Source organism: Caenorhabditis elegans, chromosome V (genome assembly GCF_000002985.6).
Source record: "Caenorhabditis elegans chromosome V".
NCBI classification, from domain to species: Eukaryota; Metazoa; Nematoda; class Chromadorea; order Rhabditida; family Rhabditidae; genus Caenorhabditis; species Caenorhabditis elegans.
In genome coordinates, this window is record NC_003283.11 from 9,077,738 (window position 1) to 9,099,486 (window position 21,749).

At 34.2% G+C, this 21,749-nt stretch overlaps 7 protein-coding genes and 8 non-coding genes across 15 annotated transcripts; 7 read left to right on the forward strand and 8 right to left on the reverse strand.

Annotated features, from left to right (window-relative positions):
• The first annotated feature begins 3,790 nt into the window (after positions 1-3,790).
• On the forward strand, positions 3,791-3,876 carry T27E4.13. Its single transcript, NR_069149.1, has one exon. It is a non-coding gene; the product is annotated as an Unclassified non-coding RNA T27E4.13 (non-coding RNA).
• A 902-nt stretch (positions 3,877-4,778) lies between these two features.
• Positions 4,779-4,918, reverse strand: T27E4.16. Its single transcript, NR_069150.1, has one exon. It is a non-coding gene; the product is annotated as an Unclassified non-coding RNA T27E4.16 (non-coding RNA).
• Positions 4,919-4,986: 68 nt separating this feature from the next.
• Positions 4,987-5,123, reverse strand: T27E4.19. The gene has a single exon (NR_069151.1). It is a non-coding gene; the product is annotated as an Unclassified non-coding RNA T27E4.19 (non-coding RNA).
• A 3,997-nt stretch (positions 5,124-9,120) lies between these two features.
• On the reverse strand, positions 9,121-9,284 carry T27E4.11. Its single transcript, NR_069152.1, has one exon. It is a non-coding gene; the product is annotated as a small nuclear RNA T27E4.11 (small nuclear RNA).
• A 271-nt stretch (positions 9,285-9,555) lies between these two features.
• Positions 9,556-10,045, reverse strand: hsp-16.1 (Heat shock protein Hsp-16.1/Hsp-16.11; the record flags this gene model as incomplete). Its single annotated transcript, NM_072953.5, has 2 exons — positions 9,556-9,867; positions 9,920-10,045. The coding sequence occupies 2 exons, from the start codon at positions 10,043-10,045 to the stop codon at positions 9,556-9,558; spliced, it is 438 nt and encodes a 145-aa protein (NP_505354.1).
• A 348-nt stretch (positions 10,046-10,393) lies between these two features.
• Positions 10,394-10,880, forward strand: hsp-16.48 (Heat shock protein Hsp-16.48/Hsp-16.49; the record flags this gene model as incomplete). The annotated part of the gene is made up of 2 exons (NM_072954.5): positions 10,394-10,531; positions 10,587-10,880. The coding sequence occupies 2 exons, from the start codon at positions 10,394-10,396 to the stop codon at positions 10,878-10,880; spliced, it is 432 nt and encodes a 143-aa protein (NP_505355.1).
• Positions 10,881-11,542: 662 nt separating this feature from the next.
• hsp-16.49 (Heat shock protein Hsp-16.48/Hsp-16.49) lies at positions 11,543-12,029 on the reverse strand (the record flags this gene model as incomplete). The annotated part of the gene is made up of 2 exons (NM_072955.3): positions 11,543-11,836; positions 11,892-12,029. The coding sequence occupies 2 exons, from the start codon at positions 12,027-12,029 to the stop codon at positions 11,543-11,545; spliced, it is 432 nt and encodes a 143-aa protein (NP_505356.1).
• A 310-nt stretch (positions 12,030-12,339) lies between these two features.
• Positions 12,340-12,867, forward strand: hsp-16.11 (Heat shock protein Hsp-16.1/Hsp-16.11; the record flags this gene model as incomplete). Its single annotated transcript, NM_072956.4, has 2 exons — positions 12,340-12,503; positions 12,556-12,867. Exons 1-2 carry the CDS (start codon positions 12,378-12,380, stop codon positions 12,865-12,867), a joined length of 438 nt encoding a protein of 145 aa, NP_505357.1. The 5' UTR covers positions 12,340-12,377.
• Positions 12,868-13,138: 271 nt separating this feature from the next.
• Positions 13,139-13,302, forward strand: T27E4.10. The gene has a single exon (NR_003482.1). It is a non-coding gene; the product is annotated as a small nuclear RNA T27E4.10 (small nuclear RNA).
• Positions 13,303-13,713: 411 nt separating this feature from the next.
• On the forward strand, positions 13,714-13,890 carry T27E4.15. The gene has a single exon (NR_069153.1). It is a non-coding gene; the product is annotated as an Unclassified non-coding RNA T27E4.15 (non-coding RNA).
• Positions 13,716-13,871, reverse strand: T27E4.22. The gene has a single exon (NR_102048.1). It is a non-coding gene; the product is annotated as a small nuclear RNA T27E4.22 (small nuclear RNA).
• Positions 13,717-13,886, reverse strand: T27E4.12. Its single transcript, NR_069154.1, has one exon. It is a non-coding gene; the product is annotated as a small nuclear RNA T27E4.12 (small nuclear RNA).
• A 717-nt stretch (positions 13,891-14,607) lies between the features above and the next one.
• Positions 14,608-16,620, forward strand: T27E4.1 (C2 domain-containing protein). The gene is made up of 7 exons (NM_072957.4): positions 14,608-15,001; positions 15,255-15,344; positions 15,519-15,641; positions 15,690-16,047; positions 16,174-16,240; positions 16,287-16,415; positions 16,478-16,620. Exons 1-7 carry the CDS (start codon positions 14,960-14,962, stop codon positions 16,596-16,598), a joined length of 930 nt encoding a protein of 309 aa, NP_505358.1. The 5' UTR covers positions 14,608-14,959; the 3' UTR covers positions 16,599-16,620.
• Positions 16,621-18,529: 1,909 nt separating this feature from the next.
• F21C10.10 (3-hydroxyacyl-CoA dehydrogenase NAD binding domain-containing protein) lies at positions 18,530-19,483 on the forward strand. Its single transcript, NM_072958.10, has 4 exons — positions 18,530-18,587; positions 18,634-18,776; positions 18,864-19,109; positions 19,155-19,483. The coding sequence occupies exons 1-4, from the start codon at positions 18,533-18,535 to the stop codon at positions 19,389-19,391; spliced, it is 681 nt and encodes a 226-aa protein (NP_505359.2). The 5' UTR covers positions 18,530-18,532; the 3' UTR covers positions 19,392-19,483.
• On the reverse strand, positions 19,464-20,959 carry F21C10.9 (N-acetyltransferase domain-containing protein). Its single transcript, NM_072959.7, has 5 exons — positions 20,754-20,959; positions 20,316-20,483; positions 20,143-20,267; positions 19,896-20,094; positions 19,464-19,849 (listed from the first exon to the last, which is right to left on the reverse strand). Exons 1-5 carry the CDS (start codon positions 20,920-20,922, stop codon positions 19,557-19,559), a joined length of 954 nt encoding a protein of 317 aa, NP_505360.3. The 5' UTR covers positions 20,923-20,959; the 3' UTR covers positions 19,464-19,556.
• Between the last annotated feature and the right edge of the window lie 790 nt (positions 20,960-21,749).

The following is a 21,749-nucleotide window of genomic DNA, read 5'->3' on the forward strand; positions in this document are numbered from 1 at the left end:
AACGATTCACTTGAAATCTCGTCAAAACACTCAACCACTTCCATTTTTTTCTTTAAAAAAATTGAGTTATAGAGTGAAATAAATATAAGCCAACTATGTGAACGACTTCTGCTTCCTTCTTTTTCTCTTTTTTACGTTTTTCAGATGCTCTCGAAAATGGCGTTCTTTGTCTTTCAGATCCAAAATCTCAAAGGTCAGACAAACATCAAAAGAATGAGCAATCATAACCCACACCTCTCCGAAAGTATTACGTTCTAATAATAGAGATGTCGAACACCGACAATGAATTTTAAATGTATTGTTTCTGTCTCCTTCTATGAGAAGTGACGACATCAAATATGGGCGACCCTCGTGAAAGCACTAAGAAAGGTGACCAATTGCATTTAAATTTAGCCATTGAATAATGGATATGTCTAGAAATTGGCAATTTTCACATACACAACGTGCCTCGCGCCTTAACAAAAATGAACGAGAAATTGGAAATAGAGAAGCAAAGAAGAGACATAGACGAAGTGATGAAGGTGACTAACGGAAGAAATAATGACTGCCCATGGTAACCTAGAAAATAAAAAGTTTCGAAATCAAAGGATCTATGTGTCTGTCGTAGTTGATGTAGTCATTAACGGATACTGTTTTTAGTTCATGCGTCTCACTTTTCCAGTTTTTCATGTCATGAATATTCTTGAAAACACGAAACACGACCAAGGAACTAAATTCCTTAAAAAACAATGAAAAAGATTTGAACCTAGTTAAGGAAAGTTATGGGTGACATCATCAAGTTTGTAGTGAAGATATGAAAGGATGTATCGAGAGATATATTGTTTGAAATCTCATAGATTATGTGTGCAGACATTGTAAACCATATGTTGTTCACAATTTAACTTTTTTTCAACATTTCACGTGATCAATTAAAACCGGAGATCGACATCTGACAAAACTAAAGGAATCGTTTACAATTATTGTTCTAGGACCAATAAACGAGTGTGATAGGAAGTGATATCATCAGTTGATTAGTATGTAAATATACCGCCGCCTGAAGAAACGTTACTCACTTATTGTTTGCTCCGTTTGCCCAAACATTATAAAGTTTTATAACTAAATATTTTCCAAGAGAAAACATGAAACTTGTTTCACATTTACGATTATATATAGAAGCAATGTGTTTGCTCTCATTGTTTTTTCAGTCGAATTGTACGTGCATATTTACCAAAAAAGTACACATGAGGTGATGATGGTCAGGCTCCAACCTTATCACTCATTAGGTGACAATGACGAAATAATTCTGATGCAACCCTGACTCCACAATAGACGCTTTACCAATTCTGACAGCTCTCATTTGCATTTTTGCGAGGAAAACTCCGAAAATTTTCAGATAATAATTAGCTGATAAGACTACAATTCCCTTGTTTGTCACTAGACAAGGAACTGGCACTCGATTGTTCAGGAAGTGAAAATTGTTTTGATCCCGGATCAATTACTAAAGATTTGACGAACCTCGGAAAGACCAACTTTCAGTTGGATAGAAACATCAAACAACGACACTCCGGAGAATGGCCAATAGTGAAAATGTCATAAGACAGATGCAGATGAGGACCCACGTGTCTTGATTTCTTCGGGAAATCAAAGAATGTATCAGATCAAATAATTGTACATGATCTTTCTGATGGGTTCATTAGAAATAAACTTGATTCGTACCAATTTATAGTTGAACTAGAAAAATCTTTGGGTGTGTTTGACCTTAGTACTGTAAGTGAAAGGGCAACGAAAACTACTTTAAGGTTTTAATTGATTGCCTATTCTTGAAGAATGCGGAATATTCCAAGTCCAATATGTTATGGAGTTGATAAAATTGTGACATCTTTGTTTTTCAACATGTGTATAGTAATCTAGTAGTACAAGGAAGCCCTCCATTTCTTATTCTCAGAATAACTAAAAAGAAATAAATACAACGTATTTTCCTGTACAATATTTTATGTTTACTAAACAGTTTTAACGAAATAGTTCCTGGTTTCTTTTAATTATCAGAACTTTTTTGTTTTATGAGCCCGTTGTCTAGGTTAGATAAAATCAGTTTGAGAACCTATTTTTTTAGTTCCAAATAATAAAATATTTTCCTGATAATTTTTTTCAACATAGACAACCATCAAACCACATTCCAATTTCTGATAAACAAAAGATAAAAGACCAATGAAAAAGCATACTAGCATATCAAAACAGCTTGAACTTGAGTCCACCGAAAAATCTTTCAAATTTTACAGTTACGTGCATTCGCAAAGTCTAGGTGGGGTCAAACAAAGCTTCATTATTTGCTCATGATCACTTGCCTATCACTTGATAATCGGTTTTGTTTCGCTTTGCTCTCGGGACGATCCGCTCCTAAACAGGCCACGTGGGGACAGTTTCACCGATAAGACGACGGTGTCGGACGCCCAAAGATCAGCTGTTTAAGAAATTGAAGAATATGCAAGTAAGCATTCAAAGAAAAATGTTGGCACTAGGTGACAGTTATAATTCCTTTCAAAATTCCTATTCGAGTTTGACTCCCTGTTCCATTTTTTTTTGATAACGGAACTTGGCCTAGCACATTGATCACTACGTAGAGAGCACCAGAAAAGAGCACTCCTGTTATTCAGAATAGTCTGTACTTCCTGCCTCTCACTTATTGTTATCGTAAAGAAAGTGAAGGGAAAAGGAAAAGAGTAAAGGAGAATAATAGGACAAAAAAACTAAAAAAAGTAAGAATTGAGAAAAAAGGTGGTGTTTTCTTTTTTGTTTTGTTCTTGAAAAACGCGCAAGAAAAGAGCCATGAATAATGAGATGTTGGTCAATTTTGAGATTCATGACACCTTTTGGTGACATATTCAAGGGTTCAAAAAAGGAAGTATCAAGTAAAATGAAGGCAACTAAAAAGAGACGTATAATGAAGCTAATAAATTCTGAGTATATCTATTTCTAAAATATTCACAATTTTTGCAATGAAACTGACTAAGTTCAAGAATTTGGAGTGAACAAGAATATATTTTTTTAAAATATACTATGGATACATCGTATTTATTACTCCAGAATTTTCTGTTTTTCGCAGAATTGTCAGCGAAAGTTTGGATAGATTGACAAATTTTCAACAAAAAATGTTGATTTCTTGAGTAATATCAAACATGACTGCAGGTTTTCCAACCAGTAAAAAAGTTGATGAAATAGAATTAAAACTAAACTCGCAGAAAAATTTATTTTGGGCGACTTCCAAAATTATAAGGGAAATCCGATGTGAAATCCGAATTGCCTGTTAATTAAAAATTTAAAAATATTTTTTTAAAGTTTCACTCTCATATTTGGTATTTATATTTGGTATACACCTTCACTCGCAATCAACTAAAACTTTCAAAACATTGGATTTCAAAATTTTGCAAAATTTGGCCCAAATACAAAACTCAAAAAACTGGTCTTTGAATGAATTTTGAGATTAATTTCGGATGTCTGCGATTTATTTTTTTCGCTCTTCAGTTGCAATTTTAGAAACCGGATTTTCATTTCGAAATCAATCGTCTTTCAAAAAATCGTTTCATTTTTTGGTAAAAAATTTAAATGCATAGAAAAGATTCATCAAAGGCTTCCATTTTCAAACTTCCTGCAAACGTGTTTGATCTAAACACGATAAAAACACAGAAAACGATTCCAAGACCAAGGGTCCCACTTTTTTCTCATTTCCTAAAGGAAACCTTTGGCCTAGAGAAATGTTTCTAAATTTCCCTGATGTTGATACTCTCGGCTCTCTTTTTCTCTAATGGCTTCTCTAAAAATAGGAAAAATTCATAAGCAAGATAACAGCCAACCGCAATATATATTGGCGAGACACTTTTTATGACAATTACGAAAATGTTTGGAATTGGAAAAAAACGGGGAATGGAAAGTCAGCTGGCACACGATCCGGAAGCAAACAAAGGACGGGCGGAATGAAGAATGAAAGTGAGTCATTTCAGTTGAAAGCAATGTAGAGTGACCATCCAATCAACTCTGCCCATCTCGCAAACAATTATGAGTAAAGAGGTGTAAAAGGGTGACGTCTCAGAAAAGGGAGAAGCTGACACTATTCGACAAATTCAGTAGAATTCCTTCTTTGAAAGCTGGAATTCTAAATTTGAAGACGAATTAGTCAAGTGTTCCTTGCAAAATACTCTTATTTTTTCATTCCAAGAACCTGATAGTTCGATTTAAAGAAAAGTCAATTGATACAATGTCGGGGGAAAGTAGAAACATAAATTCTTCTAACATGATCGACTACAAAAATCCGATTCGGCAAATCTCTCACATCATTTCTAATGGTGTCTGTACAAAGAAATGCAAATGTGAAAAACATTGAAAAGAAGTTCAGAGAATGTATGCTTTCTGCGAAAACAGAATTAAATCGGATAGTGAGTGAAAGAAAAATTTGTATGCAGTACGAGAAGGCGAAGAGGATAACAAAACCCAAAAACTGTGACTTTATTTTTTAGTGTCTTATGAAAATCTATAAATTATGGGGTCGAAATGTTTCTGTGAAATGACTAATTGGAACTATTTAATTTTCGATTTCTCAACAAGCTTCACACGAAGATGATTGGTATAACTTTAGTCGAAAACGGTTTAGTTTACAACTTGACAAGTAACACCTACAATTTTAGTTTCAATTTCAACTGAGTGGAACAATGAAGGTGAACCAGAAGCTATCTATTCGGTGTTCGTCAAAAAAGACCACGCATGCGCGAAAAAATGGGTGAGAGGGATGGGTCGACCGGTAGAAGATGGAAAAAAAGAAGAAGAAGTCGAAGAAGACAAAAGATGAGAGCGAAACCACACAGACTATTCTTCTTTTTGCGGTTTGCCTTGTAGCCTCAATAATAGGTTTTACTTTTTTCCATTTTTTCATTCATTCAAGGGTCAGTTGGTGGAGATGATGTGATCGAGAGGAACGATCAAAGCATGATGAAGCTGTTTCTTTTGATAACTAAATCAAAAGCCGGTAGAAAGATTCTATGTTCAAACTTCACTTGACTTTGTGTTTTCCGGAAATAACAAGACAACATTGTAGAAAAAACAAGAGATTATAGCTAGGCTGCGAAAGAAGAGAATGAAAAATGACTGGTGTTTGAACTTCATTTGATGGAAGTGAAAGTGACTTGAGGATACAAGGGACATAGTCTCAAGGGTGGGCTCCGATTATAGTTTCAAAAAACTGAGAACAAATGATAAATAGTTGAATAGAAACAAGAGAGGGCTGGGAAATGGGACTATGAACTTTAGAATTTTCGGAGGTCCCGTGGCCTCTACTCTATAAAATTGTTTCCGGTTTCTCACGTTTATGGAATATGGCAAAGTGGGCCATCTATTCAAATATTGAAACTTGAGAACTTTTATTCATTTGATAAGTTGTGCAGAAAAGGAAAAAATCATGAAATCTTCGACAATTTGAAAGAAAAGTTCAGTGATTGATTTGCACGATTTCTCATTATTTTCATTCCAGTTTTTGATTTCTACCGTCTCTGTCATTAGTCAATTCTTGTCCCAAGATGTAAGACATCTTCAAATGAAGTCATAAGAAACGATAAGGTCTAAAATCACTGCTGACCAGGAACTGGACTCCTTTTTTTTGGAGAAAAAGAAAAGAAGAAATTTTGAAATATAATGGAATTAGCAACACATTCGTTTTTTTGAGACGGTAGGTTATTTTTTCAAAAGAGAACAGAATATTGAGATTATGAAGTTAAGTATAACATTGGGAAATGTTGTCTCCTGGGGTGTCACTGGTGTTTCATAAAAGGGACTGGAGCGGGGGTTGTAACAAGAAGTCTTATAGATCGAAAATCAAGCAGATGGGCAACACTCTCCAAAAAATACAACTAGCAAAAACTTCTTGTTTACTTTTCAGCAATTTTCGCCATGTTTCGAGAATTTTTTGAAGTTGTTTTGGCAATAACTGACATGGTGTATAGTTACCGCACTTTGATGGCGACATTCGGGCAAAACAACTGGGTTGGGATTTTTTATGACGGGATGGAAAATACTTAAATTTTTTGAAATCTTAAATTCATCTAACAACAAATCCATGGGCGTTCGTTGGGGATTAAAAAAAGCTTTTACAGTTCCGCAAAAACTGTGCCTTCAAAAATATTTAAAATTGTTTAAAGCAGCAAAATTGGAAACACGAATATTTTGGCAACAATTTTTAAGTTTCAAATTGAACTTTTTATTTTTTTCATATTTGTACACTTCATTCATAAATCATTCAATCAAACACTAAATTTCTCACAATGTTCAAATATTTTTTGTTCAAACTTGCTCAGTAGAATATTTCCAGCATTAAAGTATAAAATTCTGAGAAGACCATATTTTATAGAATGTTCTCGCATACACATCACGACTAATGGTCAGTAAAAATTGTTAAAAACCAAAAATCCCAAGGTGTTTTCTCATATTTAATGAAAAATAAATACACCCTCATACCAATGACGAGTGAAACTGGAACCCGTTTCCAAGAATACTTGAATAAAAATAAGGAAAAGTATCATAATCTTTGTTCACGGATTCCAGATAAAAAATTAAAAGGAATTCAATGAACCAACATTTGAAAAAAGTGCAAAACCAATTTGACTTTTTTGAACATTTGAACTTGGAAACTCTTCCTTGTTTATCCAAAATTTTCTACTAAACTTGTGCCATTTTGGCATCTGTCAAACCAGTTTAAAATCATTAACGATTGAGTACTTTCTAGGTTCTTCATCTCTTCTAAACATTGAACACTCATGTCATCGTGCCGATAACGGAAAACGGGAGTGTTAACGAAGTAGTCGCAAGAAGAATCAGAACTGATCGAAAATCTTCTCCAGTTTTTTTTTGAATGTGTTTGTTTCAATTTTGGGGACTCCTGTACGAAAACAGTCTGCCGCCGGTTTCATAGAAATTTTCAACAAAAAATAAAAGATTGTTTGGTCATAGAGCAGATAAATATTCGGTACAGACAATGGAGTACATGAACTTTCCGCTGATGTTTGTTTTTGAAAATTGAAATAACAAGTATGTGACATTTATCGCAAATTGTTTTATTTCAGGTGACTAGGGAAGTGAGAGATGCAAATTTTTCATTCTCAGTAGTTGTCGAGACGATTTCTCTGTTTTATTTTTTTTGACTAAATTTTCTACGGTGTTCGTACTCTCAAGAGTTTTTCTGTTTCATTGTAAAATACTGTTTTCCACTGATCAATTTTTATGTTTCTGACTAAAAATCAAGAGATCGGGAATTTCAGTATTAAATTCGAATTAACATGCGAATAGAGTGGATAATGAATTCTAATTATCTGTACCCAATGTGAAAACTTCAATTATTTTCTCTCCCTTTTTCAAGAAAGACAAAAAACGTAACGATTGAACATCACCAAGACACAATAATTCTGACCGACGTCTTGTCTGGTAAATAATCACAAGAAAAAAGGGATTCAATGAAAAAGATAACAGAATAATCGTTTTGAATGTGGTCTGAACAACAATAACACTTGTTTCGAAAAAAGTTGTTTTCAAGCAAAAAAATAAAACCGCGTTTTATAAAAAATTATACTTTTTTTTGTAAGGAAAATGGGGAAAAAAGAAATGCAATATTAAAAATTATTTTAAATAAAAAATAACTGCATATTCATAATCGAGTTTCAAGTACGGGACAAAAAATGATTTGGGCTCTATGTATTACAACTGACTGTAATTCTGCATTGAATTTTCTGAATGGTTTCTGTTTTAATAAATTAAATGTGGTATTAAAAACTATTTTCAACGAATGAGAAAAAGTTTCATCACTTTTAAAATGATATTTTGAATGGAATACACTTATTATTTTTTTTTTGTTGAAGATCAATAAAAGTTTCTGTAATTCATAATATTACATTATCTCTAACCTGTACAGTAGTCTCTAGGAAAATCATCATTTTCAATTCATCACATGATAAACGGATTGAAAAGTGCAGATCACATTAAATACAATTATTTTAATCTGCTGAACAATTTGAGTTCTCATAGCTGGCATTCCTTCCTTATTGCATTCTACATTAGCTTTCTCTTTTATTTTTGTGACGTAAGGCTTTCTGCCGTTTGGAAAAAGTGATCCAGTCTAAAGCACAAGACGTTCATTTCATTCTATCATATTCATCAGATAACATTCTTTTCAGTGCCTTGTTGTCATGCGTTCTTTTTTAGGTCGACTACACACCAAAAAACGAGTTTTTCTACCAGCTTTAATCCTTCCTTTATAGACGGTCATACATTGACTTATCTGTTATCTCACTTGTAGTCTGTGATTGTCTTAGAAGACCATCAAATTGTTTTAGGGAGTGATAGAGTATCACAAAGTGATGACTCATCACAACTAATAGTGTTGATACCACGAACTTTTTCGTCAAACGAATATTTATTCCATAGATGAACGGAAACCTACTCGTGACTCGTTACTCTTCACTGAACCTACAGTAATCCTATTAGAAACGAATCAACAACCAGGGAATATGTCTTTCGACAGATTGATCATTCAAAAAAAGAATAAAGATTAAAAACTTGGGAACTTATTCCATCATTCACTGCCCAGTGTCTGATTTTTGCTTGCAGAAAAAGGGAGAATAACACGAAAGTGTTGAAAAACCGGAATATTATCTCATATCATATCACTGGTTTTCTAAAGTCAAGCACTCAAGTCTTACCTGGTCAATGCCTAACTGACTACATTTACGATGGATTGTAAAAACATGGAATGGGTGTACGAGTGTCCAACGATCATTCGGATCACAGTTACAATGTTTATTGATCTCTGAGACATTCTTAAATCTGGAAAAGATATTTAAACGAAGCAAATAGGGATTTTTAAGAATACAAACATTTCTTACAATTGTCTGTACTGAAAATGATGGCCGCGGACCGTTTAACTTAGTTTGATTTTTTAAAGATTTCGTTAAAACTTTTGTAAATTGCCAAATTTTCAACAAAAAAAAACTTTTGAGAAATTAAAAGCTATCCATGTTCCAATTCCTGCAAAGTTTAAATAGAAATGGCCAAAACAAATTACACTATACAAATAAAACCACTAGCCATGCCAACTGACTCAGATATTTTTCGGGGCCGCGCGCACGCAGCCCCGATACGCAAAAATTAAGCTGTTGGCGAATCTCAACTCGAGACTGCCACACAGGTCAGCCCATCCAAAAGTGCAATGGATAGGCCTCACCATGGGGATCCCGCCTTCATGATCGCGAGATAACCCCCAGCCAGGTAAGTTTAAGAAGTGGCGGTAAGAGAGGGTAAGGGTGTTGTATAGCATGACATCTGGCGGGTTCCGCGGAGCAATGCAGAATGTGTTAGGATGGGAGGGGCTGTGCAATACCCAAAAATAGGCATTATGCAAGAAGTACATTGCCGGCATTTACATATTTATTACTAACTTTCAAAAAATATCACAAATTCATATTATTTTTAAATTTTATTGAAACAGAATACTGGAATTTATAGTAATTACATGCATAGTTCAAAAAAATCATAAAATTACAATAATTATTCAGAAGTTTTTTGTTCAACGGGCGCTTGCTGAATTGGAATAGATCTTCCTTGAATCGCTTCCTTCTTTGGTGCTTCAATTGAAAGTTTTCCATCTTCTGAAAGATTTGAAGCAACTGCACCAACATCAACATCTTCGGGTAGAAGAATAACACGAGAAAATGATTTCTTTGAATATCCATGTTCAGTCTTTAATTCTTGTTCTCCTTGAATTGATAATGTATGTCCATCCAAATTAATTTTCAAATCTTCTGGCTTGAACTGCGAGACATTGAGATTTATGGCAAACTTTTGATCATTGTTAACAATCTGAAAGAAATCTTTTTTATACAAACTCTTGAAAAAAAAACGTGTTACTTACCTCAGAAGATTCAGATGGAGAGCCTCTGCAAACTGGAGTAAATTGACGTTCCATCTGAGCCATATCTCTCATGAGATCACCAAAAACAGAACGTTGAGCTGGACGGAAATAGTGGTAAAGTGACATGATTGTAGTTTGAAGATTTCACAATTAGAGTGAATGTTGTTTGGTTCGGTTTTGTCACTGTATTTATACTCATTTCCACCTTTTTCTAGAACATTCGAGCTGCTTCTTGCAAAAGGAGGGCGACTCACATTCAGAACATTGAGAAATAGTGTGCGTACTGAAGAAACCCAGATACTTTTTCAATCTGCGTCTCTTTGCACCTATGGGGTGTATTTTGAAATGAATGCATCTAGGACCTTCTAGAACATTCTAAACGGCTGCAGGATACGGGTATATAAGCCAATCGTGTTCAGAGGAAACCAATACACTTTGTTCAAGTGCTTACTGTTCATTCTCTAAACTTCAAGAATGCTCATGCTCCGTTCTCCATTTTCTGATTCAAATGTTCTCGATCATTTCTTGGATGAAATCACTGGATCTGTTCAATTTCCATATTGGAGAAATGCTGATCACAACTCATTCAATTTTTCCGACAATATTGGAGAGGTAAGAAAATAATCTCTTTTTCAATTGTTTATTTGTCAAATGTTTTATTTTTCAGATTGTAAATGACGAATCTAAATTCTCTGTTCAACTCGATGTTTCTCATTTCAAACCAGAAGATCTTAAAATTGAATTGGATGGAAGAGAACTAAAAATTGAAGGAATTCAAGAAAAAAAATCAGAGCATGGATACTCGAAACGATCATTTTCAAAAATGATTCTTCTACCAGAAGATGTTGATTTAACTTCTGTCAAATCTGCAATTTCGAATGAAGGAAAACTTCAAATTGAGGCTCCAAAGAAGACTAACTCATCTCGTTCTATTCCCATTAATTTTGTTGCAAAACATTAATCTTTTATTGTATTCCAAATATTCTTAATTTCAATAAAGTCATTAATTTAATTTATTCATGTTCTCTAGCATAACAAAAACATCAAATCCGACTTTCCAATTCAAATATTTCAAAACAACATAATTGAAGTTATTCCAGAAACTTTTTATGCAAAAAATTTATTAGTCTCAATAAATGTTTTAGCTTGAATTTATGCTTAAAACAAAAAACATAAAAAATGTTTTAAAAAAATTACAGTGCGTGCAACTTCTACAGGGCCCTCATAAAATAGGTTCTTCAAGAGAAAAATCAGAAAATATTTTAAGCTACCAGCTACTCGGCTTCTCAGAAAACTCCTGCGACTTGATAAAAACACTTAAAAACTGTCAAAAGCTGTTATAAAGGTGCAGTTGATCAACACAGTTGTGAGCGAAATTAAGCTGAAAAACTGAATTTTGAAAAAGTTGCAAAAGTCGTTTGAAACGATGCAGGAATTTTTATAGCTAAACGTTTAACGGTTGGTAAAACGTAGCATGAGTATGCTGTAAAGTTGAGCCGTTATGTTGTTTTGAAATATTTGAATTGGAAAGTCGGATTTGATGTTTTTGTTATGCTAGAGAACATGAATAAATTAAATTAATGACTTTATTGAAATTAAGAATATTTGGAATACAATAAAAGATTAATGTTTTGCAACAAAATTAATGGGAATAGAACGAGATGAGTTAGTCTTCTTTGGAGCCTCAATTTGAAGTTTTCCTTCATTCGAAATTGCAGATTTGACAGAAGTTAAATCAACATCTTCTGGTAGAAGAATCATTTTTGAAAATGATCGTTTCGAGTATCCATGCTCTGATTTTTTTTCTTGAATTCCTTCAATTTTTAGTTCTCTTCCATCCAATTCAATTTTAAGATCTTCTGGTTTGAAATGAGAAACATCGAGTTGAACAGAGAATTTAGATTCGTCATTTACAATCTGAAAAATAAAACATTTGACAAATAAACAATTGAAAAAGAGATTATTTTCTTACCTCTCCAATATTGTCGGAAAAATTGAATGAGTTGTGATCAGCATTTCTCCAATATGGAAATTGAACAGATCCAGTGATTTCATCCAAGAAATGATCGAGAACATTTGAATCAGAAAATGGAGAACGGAGCATGAGCATTCTTGAAGTTTAGAGAATGAACAGTAAGCACTTGAACAAAGTGTATTGGTTTCCTCTGAACACGATTGGCTTATATACCCGTATCCTGCAGCCGTTTAGAATGTTCTAGAAGGTCCTAGATGCATTCATTTCAAAATACACCCCATAGGTGCAAAGAGACGCAGATTGAAAAAGTATCTGGGTTTCTTCAGTACGCACACTATTTCTCAATGTTCTGAATGTGAGTCGCCCTCCTTTTGCAAGAAGCAGCTCGAATGTTCTAGAAAAAGGTGGAAATGAGTATAAATACAGTGACAAAACCGAACCAAACAACATTCACTCTAATTGTGAAATCTTCAAACTACAATCATGTCACTTTACCACTATTTCCGTCCAGCTCAACGTTCTGTTTTTGGTGATCTCATGAGAGATATGGCTCAGATGGAACGTCAATTTACTCCAGTTTGCAGAGGCTCTCCATCTGAATCTTCTGAGGTAAGTAACACGTTTTTTTTTCAAGAGTTTGTATAAAAAAGATTTCTTTCAGATTGTTAACAATGATCAAAAGTTTGCCATAAATCTCAATGTCTCGCAGTTCAAGCCAGAAGATTTGAAAATTAATTTGGATGGACATACATTATCAATTCAAGGAGAACAAGAATTAAAGACTGAACATGGATATTCAAAGAAATCATTTTCTCGTGTTATTCTTCTACCCGAAGATGTTGATGTTGGTGCAGTTGCTTCAAATCTTTCAGAAGATGGAAAACTTTCAATTGAAGCACCAAAGAAGGAAGCGATTCAAGGAAGATCTATTCCAATTCAGCAAGCGCCCGTTGAACAAAAAACTTCTGAATAATTATTGTAATTTTATGATTTTTTTGAACTATGCATGTAATTACTATAAATTCCAGTATTCTGTTTCAATAAAATTTAAAAATAATATGAATTTGTGATATTTTTTGAAAGTTAGTAATAAATATGTAAATGCCGGCAATGTACTTCTTGCATAATGCCTATTTTTGGGTATTGCACAGCCCCTCCCATCCTAACACATTCTGCATTGCTCCGCGGAACCCGCCAGATGTCATGCTATACAACACCCTTACCCTCTCTTACCGCCACTTCTTAAACTTACCTGGCTGGGGGTTATCTCGCGATCATGAAGGCGGGATCCCCATGGTGAGGCCTATCCATTGCACTTTTGGATGGGCTGACCTGTGTGGCAGTCTCGAGTTGAGATTCGCCAACAGCTTAATTTTTGCGTATCGGGGCTGCGTGCGCGCGGCCCTGAAAAATATATTAATACTGTTTTCAATAGTAATTGGCATAACGAATCAGTTTCAAGTAAAACGTACGTCAATTTCAGTAGCAGAACGTTCAAACAGTTTTCTATCTGATCGCGATTATAACTCGAAGTCGTTGCCGTAGGAGTCCCTGTTAAAATGCATTTATGATCAGCTGAAATGACAAAATTTCATTATGAAACGAGCGAAAAATTGTTAACTGCTTTTAAAAACGCTCAATCAAAGTTTTGGTAGACTGTCGAATTTCCAAAAAAGAAAGTTGAAGCAAACCCCATATTCCATTACTAATATGGAGTTCACTACAGGGTTGATTTTGGAAACAGAGTATCGATGCTTTTTCCTAACTGAACACGATTTCGCTAATCATACCGGCTTTTTTTAAGAACAGTATTTAGATTTTTTCAGGGCCGCGCGCACGCAGCCCCGATACGCAAAAATTAAGCTGTTGGCGAATCTCAACTCGAGACTGCCCTGAGACTGCGAGTCAGCCCATCCAAAAGTGCAATGGATAGGCCTCACCATGGGGATCCCGCCTTCATGATCGCGAGATAACCCCCAGCCAGGTAAGTTTATGAAGTGGCGGTAAGAGAGGGTAAGGGTGTTGTAAGGCATGACATCTGGCGGGTTCCGCGGAGCAATGCAGAATGTGTTAGGATGGGAGGGGCTGTGCAATACCAAAACTAGGCATTATGCAAGGAGTACATTGCCGGCATTTATTTATTACTTACTTTCGAAAAATATCACAAATTCATATTATTTTTAAAATTATAGGTGGATTACTTGCTCTCGAAAATTAACACAAATTATAACATTTTCAATTTTACTGGAAGTTAGAATGCGATTACATTTGTTCGCGCGATTTATGGCATTTGCATTGTAGTGAATTTTCAGAAAATATCTCATCAATTAGAAATTTTCATTTGTTCAAATTCTGAAAAATAACCGTCGCATTTTTTTAAATGAAATTTTGGGAACTGAGTTCAACTATGAAAACAGTTTTCAAGTGCACCATCAGAGTCTGAGTGAGTTATCTAAAAGCTGTTAGGCACTCGTTAATAAATATGTTGAATCCGAAATAATCGTTCAAACTTACTCCGAAAATACATATATCGACTTTTTTTTTGAAATAGACATACATATATCTCAATTGTTATTGTGGGTGAGCAAGATTTGGGTCTATAATTAGTTCCCTTGAGAATTTGATGTGTACACACATACCTATATAAGCCTCATTCTTCACTCATTTCTCAAAATAAAGCCACGAAAATTCCCACTTCAATTCATTCGTTCAAAACCCTCTCAAGAACCGTCGATTAAAGGGTGTCATTCGTCACAAGTATCCTCCTTCTTCCTTTCTTTTTTTCTCTCAACTGCTGAGCCTTTCCTCCCGAAGGACATAATGCCAACGTCCATATACTACTGCTCCAATCTTTTCTCTCTTTGCTTTCAAAAACTTTTGTTCCTCCGTTTCACATTCCCTTAACTAGCTCATCCTCCCACATCGCTCTGATTTTACTCTCTCGTTTTCATATTATTTCCGTTTTTGCCCAAATCACACATCGATTCGATTGTTATGCGTGGAAAAAATGGTTTGTCTAACTGTCTGAATCGTTCACTTTCCGGGAATACTCTCGCTTCGCCGATATGATGTACAATTGGATGGAAAGGCTCAGCGACGACGCGGAGGTATGATTTATAATATGAAATATACTTAATTGAGAATATTGAATTCTCAAAAATTATATTTTCATAAGATTGAGAGTAATTTAGAAAAACTAATAAATAAATTTATTTAATAAAAATAAATTTAACGGCCCCTCAATAAAACAAATTGACAATTAAAATTATAAAGAATTGAACGGTGTGGTAGAAAATTTGTAAAGTTCCAATCTTTCAAATTCATCATTCATAACTAGTTTTCTAAAACTTATATTTTCAGGTTCCGACACCAAGGAGGGTGCAGCCATGTCTGTCGGTGGCATTTGAATATGTGGAAGCTGAGAATGAATTTAACTTCTACATCCGAAATGTATGTATTTACATACATATAAAACTTGAAAAATGAGGGTATATGAACTATTCAATTTAGTTACTTTAAAAGCGAATAAAAACCTGCCAGAAGTGCGAATAAAAATTTTGGACACTTCACTAATACTCTATTCATAGTAAAAAAGCTAATTTTTATTAAGAAAATATTTTTTAGGTTACAAACTACCCAATTTCCCCAACACTTCACAAAACCGAATCACGAGCTGTTATGCATCTAGTAAAAGGAATATCAAGAAAAACTTCGGTGATGGGATGGGCAAGAACCATCACTTGGCAAGTACGTGAATATTACTTTTGATAGAATTCTGTAATTTCAAATGTTCAGGATATCAAAGAAAAAGATCCGTTCACATATCAAACGCTGAATGTCGTACGTGCTTCCACAACTATTTACAATGAATTTTTCACATGCAAAGTGGCGCCGCGGGAATTCAAAAATACTCTTCTTCGTATTCAAATCTGTGATATCGACGAGTTTGATCAGAATGTGATTGTGGCAGAAATGGATTACTGGATAAACACACATATCATATCACAATTCACACAATTTGAATTGCCATTCCCTCCATTTACACCGGATATTGGAGAAATTGAGTTACACATGACATATCTACCAACTTCACAACGACTTATCTTGCATTATTCAACTGTGACAAACTTGAAATTGGACGAAAGTTGCAGTGGTAAGCAAATTTGGTCAATGAGTGTACCAAGCATTAATTTGAAATAATAGTTTTGAGTTTTAACAATAGTTTTTGGGAGGCGCTTTTTTTTTAATTTTTCAAACGTTTCTCATAAATATTTTTCAGCAATATTCATTCGTGGCGTCATGTTTGTTGGTGGGAGACAATTTGAACGGCATCATTCCGAAACTAGGCAAATCCCAGTACTTTTTCAATAATATATTTTATATTTTTGACAGACGGCGATTGGAAAATGCTTGTACAGATGACGGAATGCATTTCACTCACAAGTTGATTTTTGATTTAGATCGAAAATATGTTCCCAAAGCTGAAGTAATTATTCATGTGCTGCAAGTTGTGGGTGATAAGTAAGAATTTGAGCTCAGTGGCATTTGAAAATTTGAAAAGTTGTATTAATGAACAATTGCAGACATCTGGTGGTCGGGCAGGTGTCACTTTCAATGCTTCACTCGGGTCAATGCCAGCAAATGCTCAAATCTTTGAGGACGACAATTTCACGTGTTCATCGGTTAACTCCAAGTGCTGGTTGAAAAATAAAATGTTTTGTGATAGTATTTTGTTAGTCCATTTGAAATAGTCACCGCTCTGCGCCAGCTGACTGGGTGTTCTCTGAAGGGAGCAGGCGCAAAGAACGATTGAAAACGTGGTCTAAAACTAGTGCAAAAAGATGTTTACTTCTGTCTCAACGACAAAATATTTACTTGAGAATAATTGTTCTTTAAACTGCAAATTTTGATCTATCATATTTTTAATATTTTTGTATCTTTTTAGAGAAAATATAAACAAAATTTAAACACCCATAACTTTGAAAGAAAATCATTTTCTAAAAATTGAAATTCTAGAAGTGTTTAATATATATTCTTTCTTGTTTTCTATTTCTGTTTTTGTTTTTCTTAAACCTAAGAGCATTGCCAAAGAAATTCCACATAAATCTTTGGAAAAGAGCATCGTTCTTGGTTTAAAACAGAATAGACTTCTACATGGCTTTTCAAGAGAAAATGTAATGGGTTTGTTTTGAGTTCACTATTATTTTTAGATTAAAGTTCAAAGCTTTCAATACTTATTCTAGGAATTTTGAAAATTTTAGAACAAAAACAGCTAAACTGAAAACGGCTAAATTGTTATCATACCTTGCATATAAATTTACGAAGAAAAAAGTTTGTGACGCGATGTTGGATTTTTCTGTCAAGTAGTTCCAAAGAAAATTATTTAATCAAGAAATTTCTCAATATTTTAAAAACAATTTTTTGAGAAAATAAAAGAAAATGTATTTTCAAATTATATTTTCAAATAACACCAAAACATTGAGGCATTTGGTTGAAATCACAAAAAAATATTTGAATAAATGAACTCGATGAGTTTTTGATCACATGCTTTTCAGCCAAAGAACGCTCAACTGCTCTCCGGAACAAAGAACTATCGGTCATCTTCCTTTTGAACAAACAAGTATAAAGATTCATTGTTCATCTTGCGAGATTTTTTTAAATGTGAAAATGTGTTCTTAAACATCCATTCATATGCAAATGAAATTCTCTGACAAATCGACCGCAGATAGTCCCGGGTTCGTTTTTAAGGATTATTGTTTCTAGCCAGCTAATTTTATATTTTGAAAATGAAAATTTAAAATTAAATTCCAAAAAACTTGAATTTTCTAGTTTATTTTCCCTAAGAAATTGCTTCGCATTTTGAACTTTCCCATTTTCTCTCATTTCAGTACAAAATTGTACAAACTGAGAGTGCTGGGTCCGTGCCTATACAATTATAATCAGTGTTTTATCATTCCACGTTTTCGGCATTCTATTCGGCCATGTGGTTCTCAGATAAACTTTTTAAAAAAATTGGACACATGTTTGAACCATTTGTAGTCGCTTTGCAAGCTTATCACACCAACAACCAAACACATCAAAACCGATACAAACAAAGAAAAATATTAATGTGTCTCGAAAAAAGACCACAGCGAGAAAAGAAACGCAGGAATCATATGGGGATCATGATGTTCACGTGTTCCGACGAGACCTCTCTGAGAAGTGGGTGCAAAGAACTGCAAACCAAGAGGGACTGAGAACAAAAGAAATACAAGGAGAGAAGAAGAGACGCAGATGGTCAAGATGCGAGGTGGGAGGTTCCCGGCGGGGTGAGGACAGCTGATATATAAATACATTGTATATGCTGCCTAGATGCATCTTTTTGCCAATTTGCCTTCTTTTTTTCCAATTTCGTTCCTTCTAATCCTTAATCAAATCTTTACTCTTTTTCAACAAAGAAACATCAGTGCATTAGTTTCATGGGGGCGTTGTTTTCTCATTTTCACCCATTCGGATGCTGATTCAAAGCCCATCTCTCAATTAGCAACAGCTCCTTTTTCCTCTCATTCCATTGGTTCTTCTTCAGTGCTTTTTCTTTGTTTTCTTGCGGTCACGTCACATTTTAACCATATATTCTTTCATTGTTTCTATTTCAGAAAATGTCTTCAATCGTTGTTGGAAGTGGAGTTCTTGCTGAAACTGTCGTCGGTCTTTGTAAGTTTGTCATTCTGAAAATGTATACTTAAATTACAATTTACAGTGTGCGCTGCCGGGAGACGTGTCTCTCTTGTTGCACCAAGTGGAAAGGTCAATGCTCTGAAATTCGATTCAAGTGTCATCAAGGCTATCTTGCAAGAGGACTCTGAGAAAAAGATTCCATTCGAATTCATCGATGATATTAGAGTAAGTGAGAATTCAGAAATATTGTTTTCATTTTTAATATAAAAACCTGAAAATAAGTTCTCGAAAATAAATTGCAATTTCTTTCAGCAACAACAAAAACTCGCTGACAAGAACTTCAAGAAGATTAATGTGACAACCGATATTTCGAAAATTGAAGCTGCTGATCAAATCATCGATGCATGCTCTGCCGATGAATCTTCTCTCTTCATTAATACCGCTAAAGCTGTTCCAAATGCCACAATCATCTCCCTCAACGGTGAAAAATCTCCAATTCACTCGAATCACGTGTCTGTCAAAATGTACAGCCCCATTCATGAGACAAAGACTGCAAAGGTATCAGAAGAAACAAAAACGTTGATTCATAGATCTTTCTTTCAGATGTTCACCAATTCGAAGGTTTCCAAAAAAACTCTCGAAGAAGTAAACCAACTTCTCGATTCGATGGGCCTTACTGTTCTCAGTGAGGAAGATTCTCGAGTTGCTGATCGTCTTGTACTTGATATGCAACAAGTTGAGAAATCATCATCTCTTTCGAAGCTTATTTCTACACTTGTCACACCACTCAATGCTCCAGCAACTCCTTCAATGCCAAAAGAACAATACTTGCTTTTTTAGTTCGTGTTTCTGGGAACTTTGTACATTCATTTTTCTGACTGTAATTAAGATCTCCATGTAGATCAGCTTGTTTGTAATAAATTGGAAAGCTATTTTATTGAATATAAATGTCAACTTAAAGGAAAAAAAAAGTTGATTATCATCAAATTTGAAATATTCTAAATATCAGTAATCAAAATGACAGGAGCTATTAAATGGAATGTAAACTTTCTCAAGATCTCCTTTGGGCTGATACACATCACTGTATAGTGTTAATCCACTGACACCTGCATTCAAATTGAGGCTTTTGAAAAATTTATGAAGAACTGTGAAGGATCCTTCAGGAGTATCAACAAGATGGAAAATGAGAGTAGCTTCAGGATATGTTTTGAGCATAACTTCGGAAAGGACTTTCATTGTGTAAAATGCTATGTTTGATGAATTTGCGTAAAGGTGGCAAATTTTGAAATTGTTATCTTCTGAAAGTCATTAACTGAATTCCTCAATAATTCAAAAAACTAGTACCTTGATGACCAGTAGGAACCGCAGAAATAACACCATCTATGTCTCCAGATTCATTGAAAAATGCAATTCCAATAGTGTAATCAAGTTTCTTGTAATAAATCTCCAAATACTCTCGACGATCTCTACTATTCACACTTTTATCGTACTTCAAAAACTTCTCCCAATCTGTTTCAGATAAGTCTCTCACGCGTTTTTGAATCTGTTATATAATATGCATTTTTTGTAAGTACGACGATTCTCAACTTACAAGCCCCAAATCTTGAAAATTTTTCATAGCAGAATAAAAGTCATTTGAAGTTAAACGGTAATTTTCAAGCAACGCTCCATCCACAGGAGTATCTCGGGATTTGTATTTTGGAGCCATTTTGACGACTGAAATCGGTATTTTATTTTTAAAGTTGAATCAAAATACAAAGAAACCTCCTCTTAAGCCAAGAACCAAGTCTTTCCTAATACGAGACATTGCTTGAGCCCAGATCATCGACCCGATGCCCTTTCCACGATACTCTGGAGCCAAAAGGTAAAAGCCTAACCAACAAATATCATCATACTCGTTCCAAACAACACTTCCAACCATGCTCCGCTCTGCTGTAAAAATTTCTCAATTTTACAAAATTCTCCGCCAAAATCACCAAAGTTTATTCATTTTACAAAATTAACTGTAAATAAATAGTTTAAAACAAACACAATAAAAAGTTAAAGATTTTAGTCTAAAATCATATTGCATGTCTCTAATAAATCAAAGTATTAATTGATAACATATCGGTCCTTTTTCAAACTAGTTAACTAGTACTTATCTTTTTGTTGCAATAATAAATCACGTGCTTCTAAAACTAATATCAAACAGAGAAAACTTACGCGTTTTAGTAACTGCAAAAACACTTCGCGTGGTCGGAAGAGATGGAACCATTTCGGTGACCGAATTGTCATCTGATGTCCATCCTTCGGTGTCCACTAAATTTTTCCATTGTTTCCACAATGGGCTAGATGAATCAGGATTATCAATAATTTCAAATAAAGTTTTCATCTCGAAACTAGCTGAATAAGTTGAAAGTGTGAGTCCTTTTTTTTCTGTCTAGCCAATTTATATATTAGTTCTGATATCGACCAACTGTTGAACACACAGGTTCGATCATTTACTGATAGCGTACACAAAATACACAAGCTACAAGATTCGCGTACTACAAAATGCGGAATCAAATGATAGAAAAATTTTATTTTGTAATTTACAAGAAAATGAAAACAACTGTTCACCCATTCAAAAATGAAATTTCATTTATTTCTGTACAATAAACGTTTTTTTCATAGCATATTATATTTTTATCACCCACCGCTTCCTCCTAAAAACGCAAATCTCATCACGTTAATTTAGTACAGTTTGTATAATTCCCGGTAAATATCGTTTTCCGTTAAAATTTTTATTTCATCTATCTCAAAATAGTAGATGAACTTTAAAATTCACAATTGCATGTTACGATATTTTGAACAAATCAAAACCAATCTATATTTAACATTTGGTTATTTTTTTAATTCTAGTTCCTAAAGATCACAAGTCCTATTTTTTTGGTTTCATTTATTGCATCTTTTCTTTTCATTTGCTCCGAAGTAATCAAAAGCATTCGAGGAACAAACTTTTGAGATTCTAAATTTCCCATGATTACCTTCTTTTATTCTCATAAATAATTTTTCCATCTTTTGGTTTTTACTTCTTCATTTTCAATATTTTCCTTAAACTATGCATTAAAAACGTGCAGGATGCTTCGCACTTTCTGGAGGTTTCCAAGAATGTGGCTTCTGTTAGTATATTTGGAAAGTTGCATGATTGTTTGAACTTTAGACCTTTAACTTTTGATT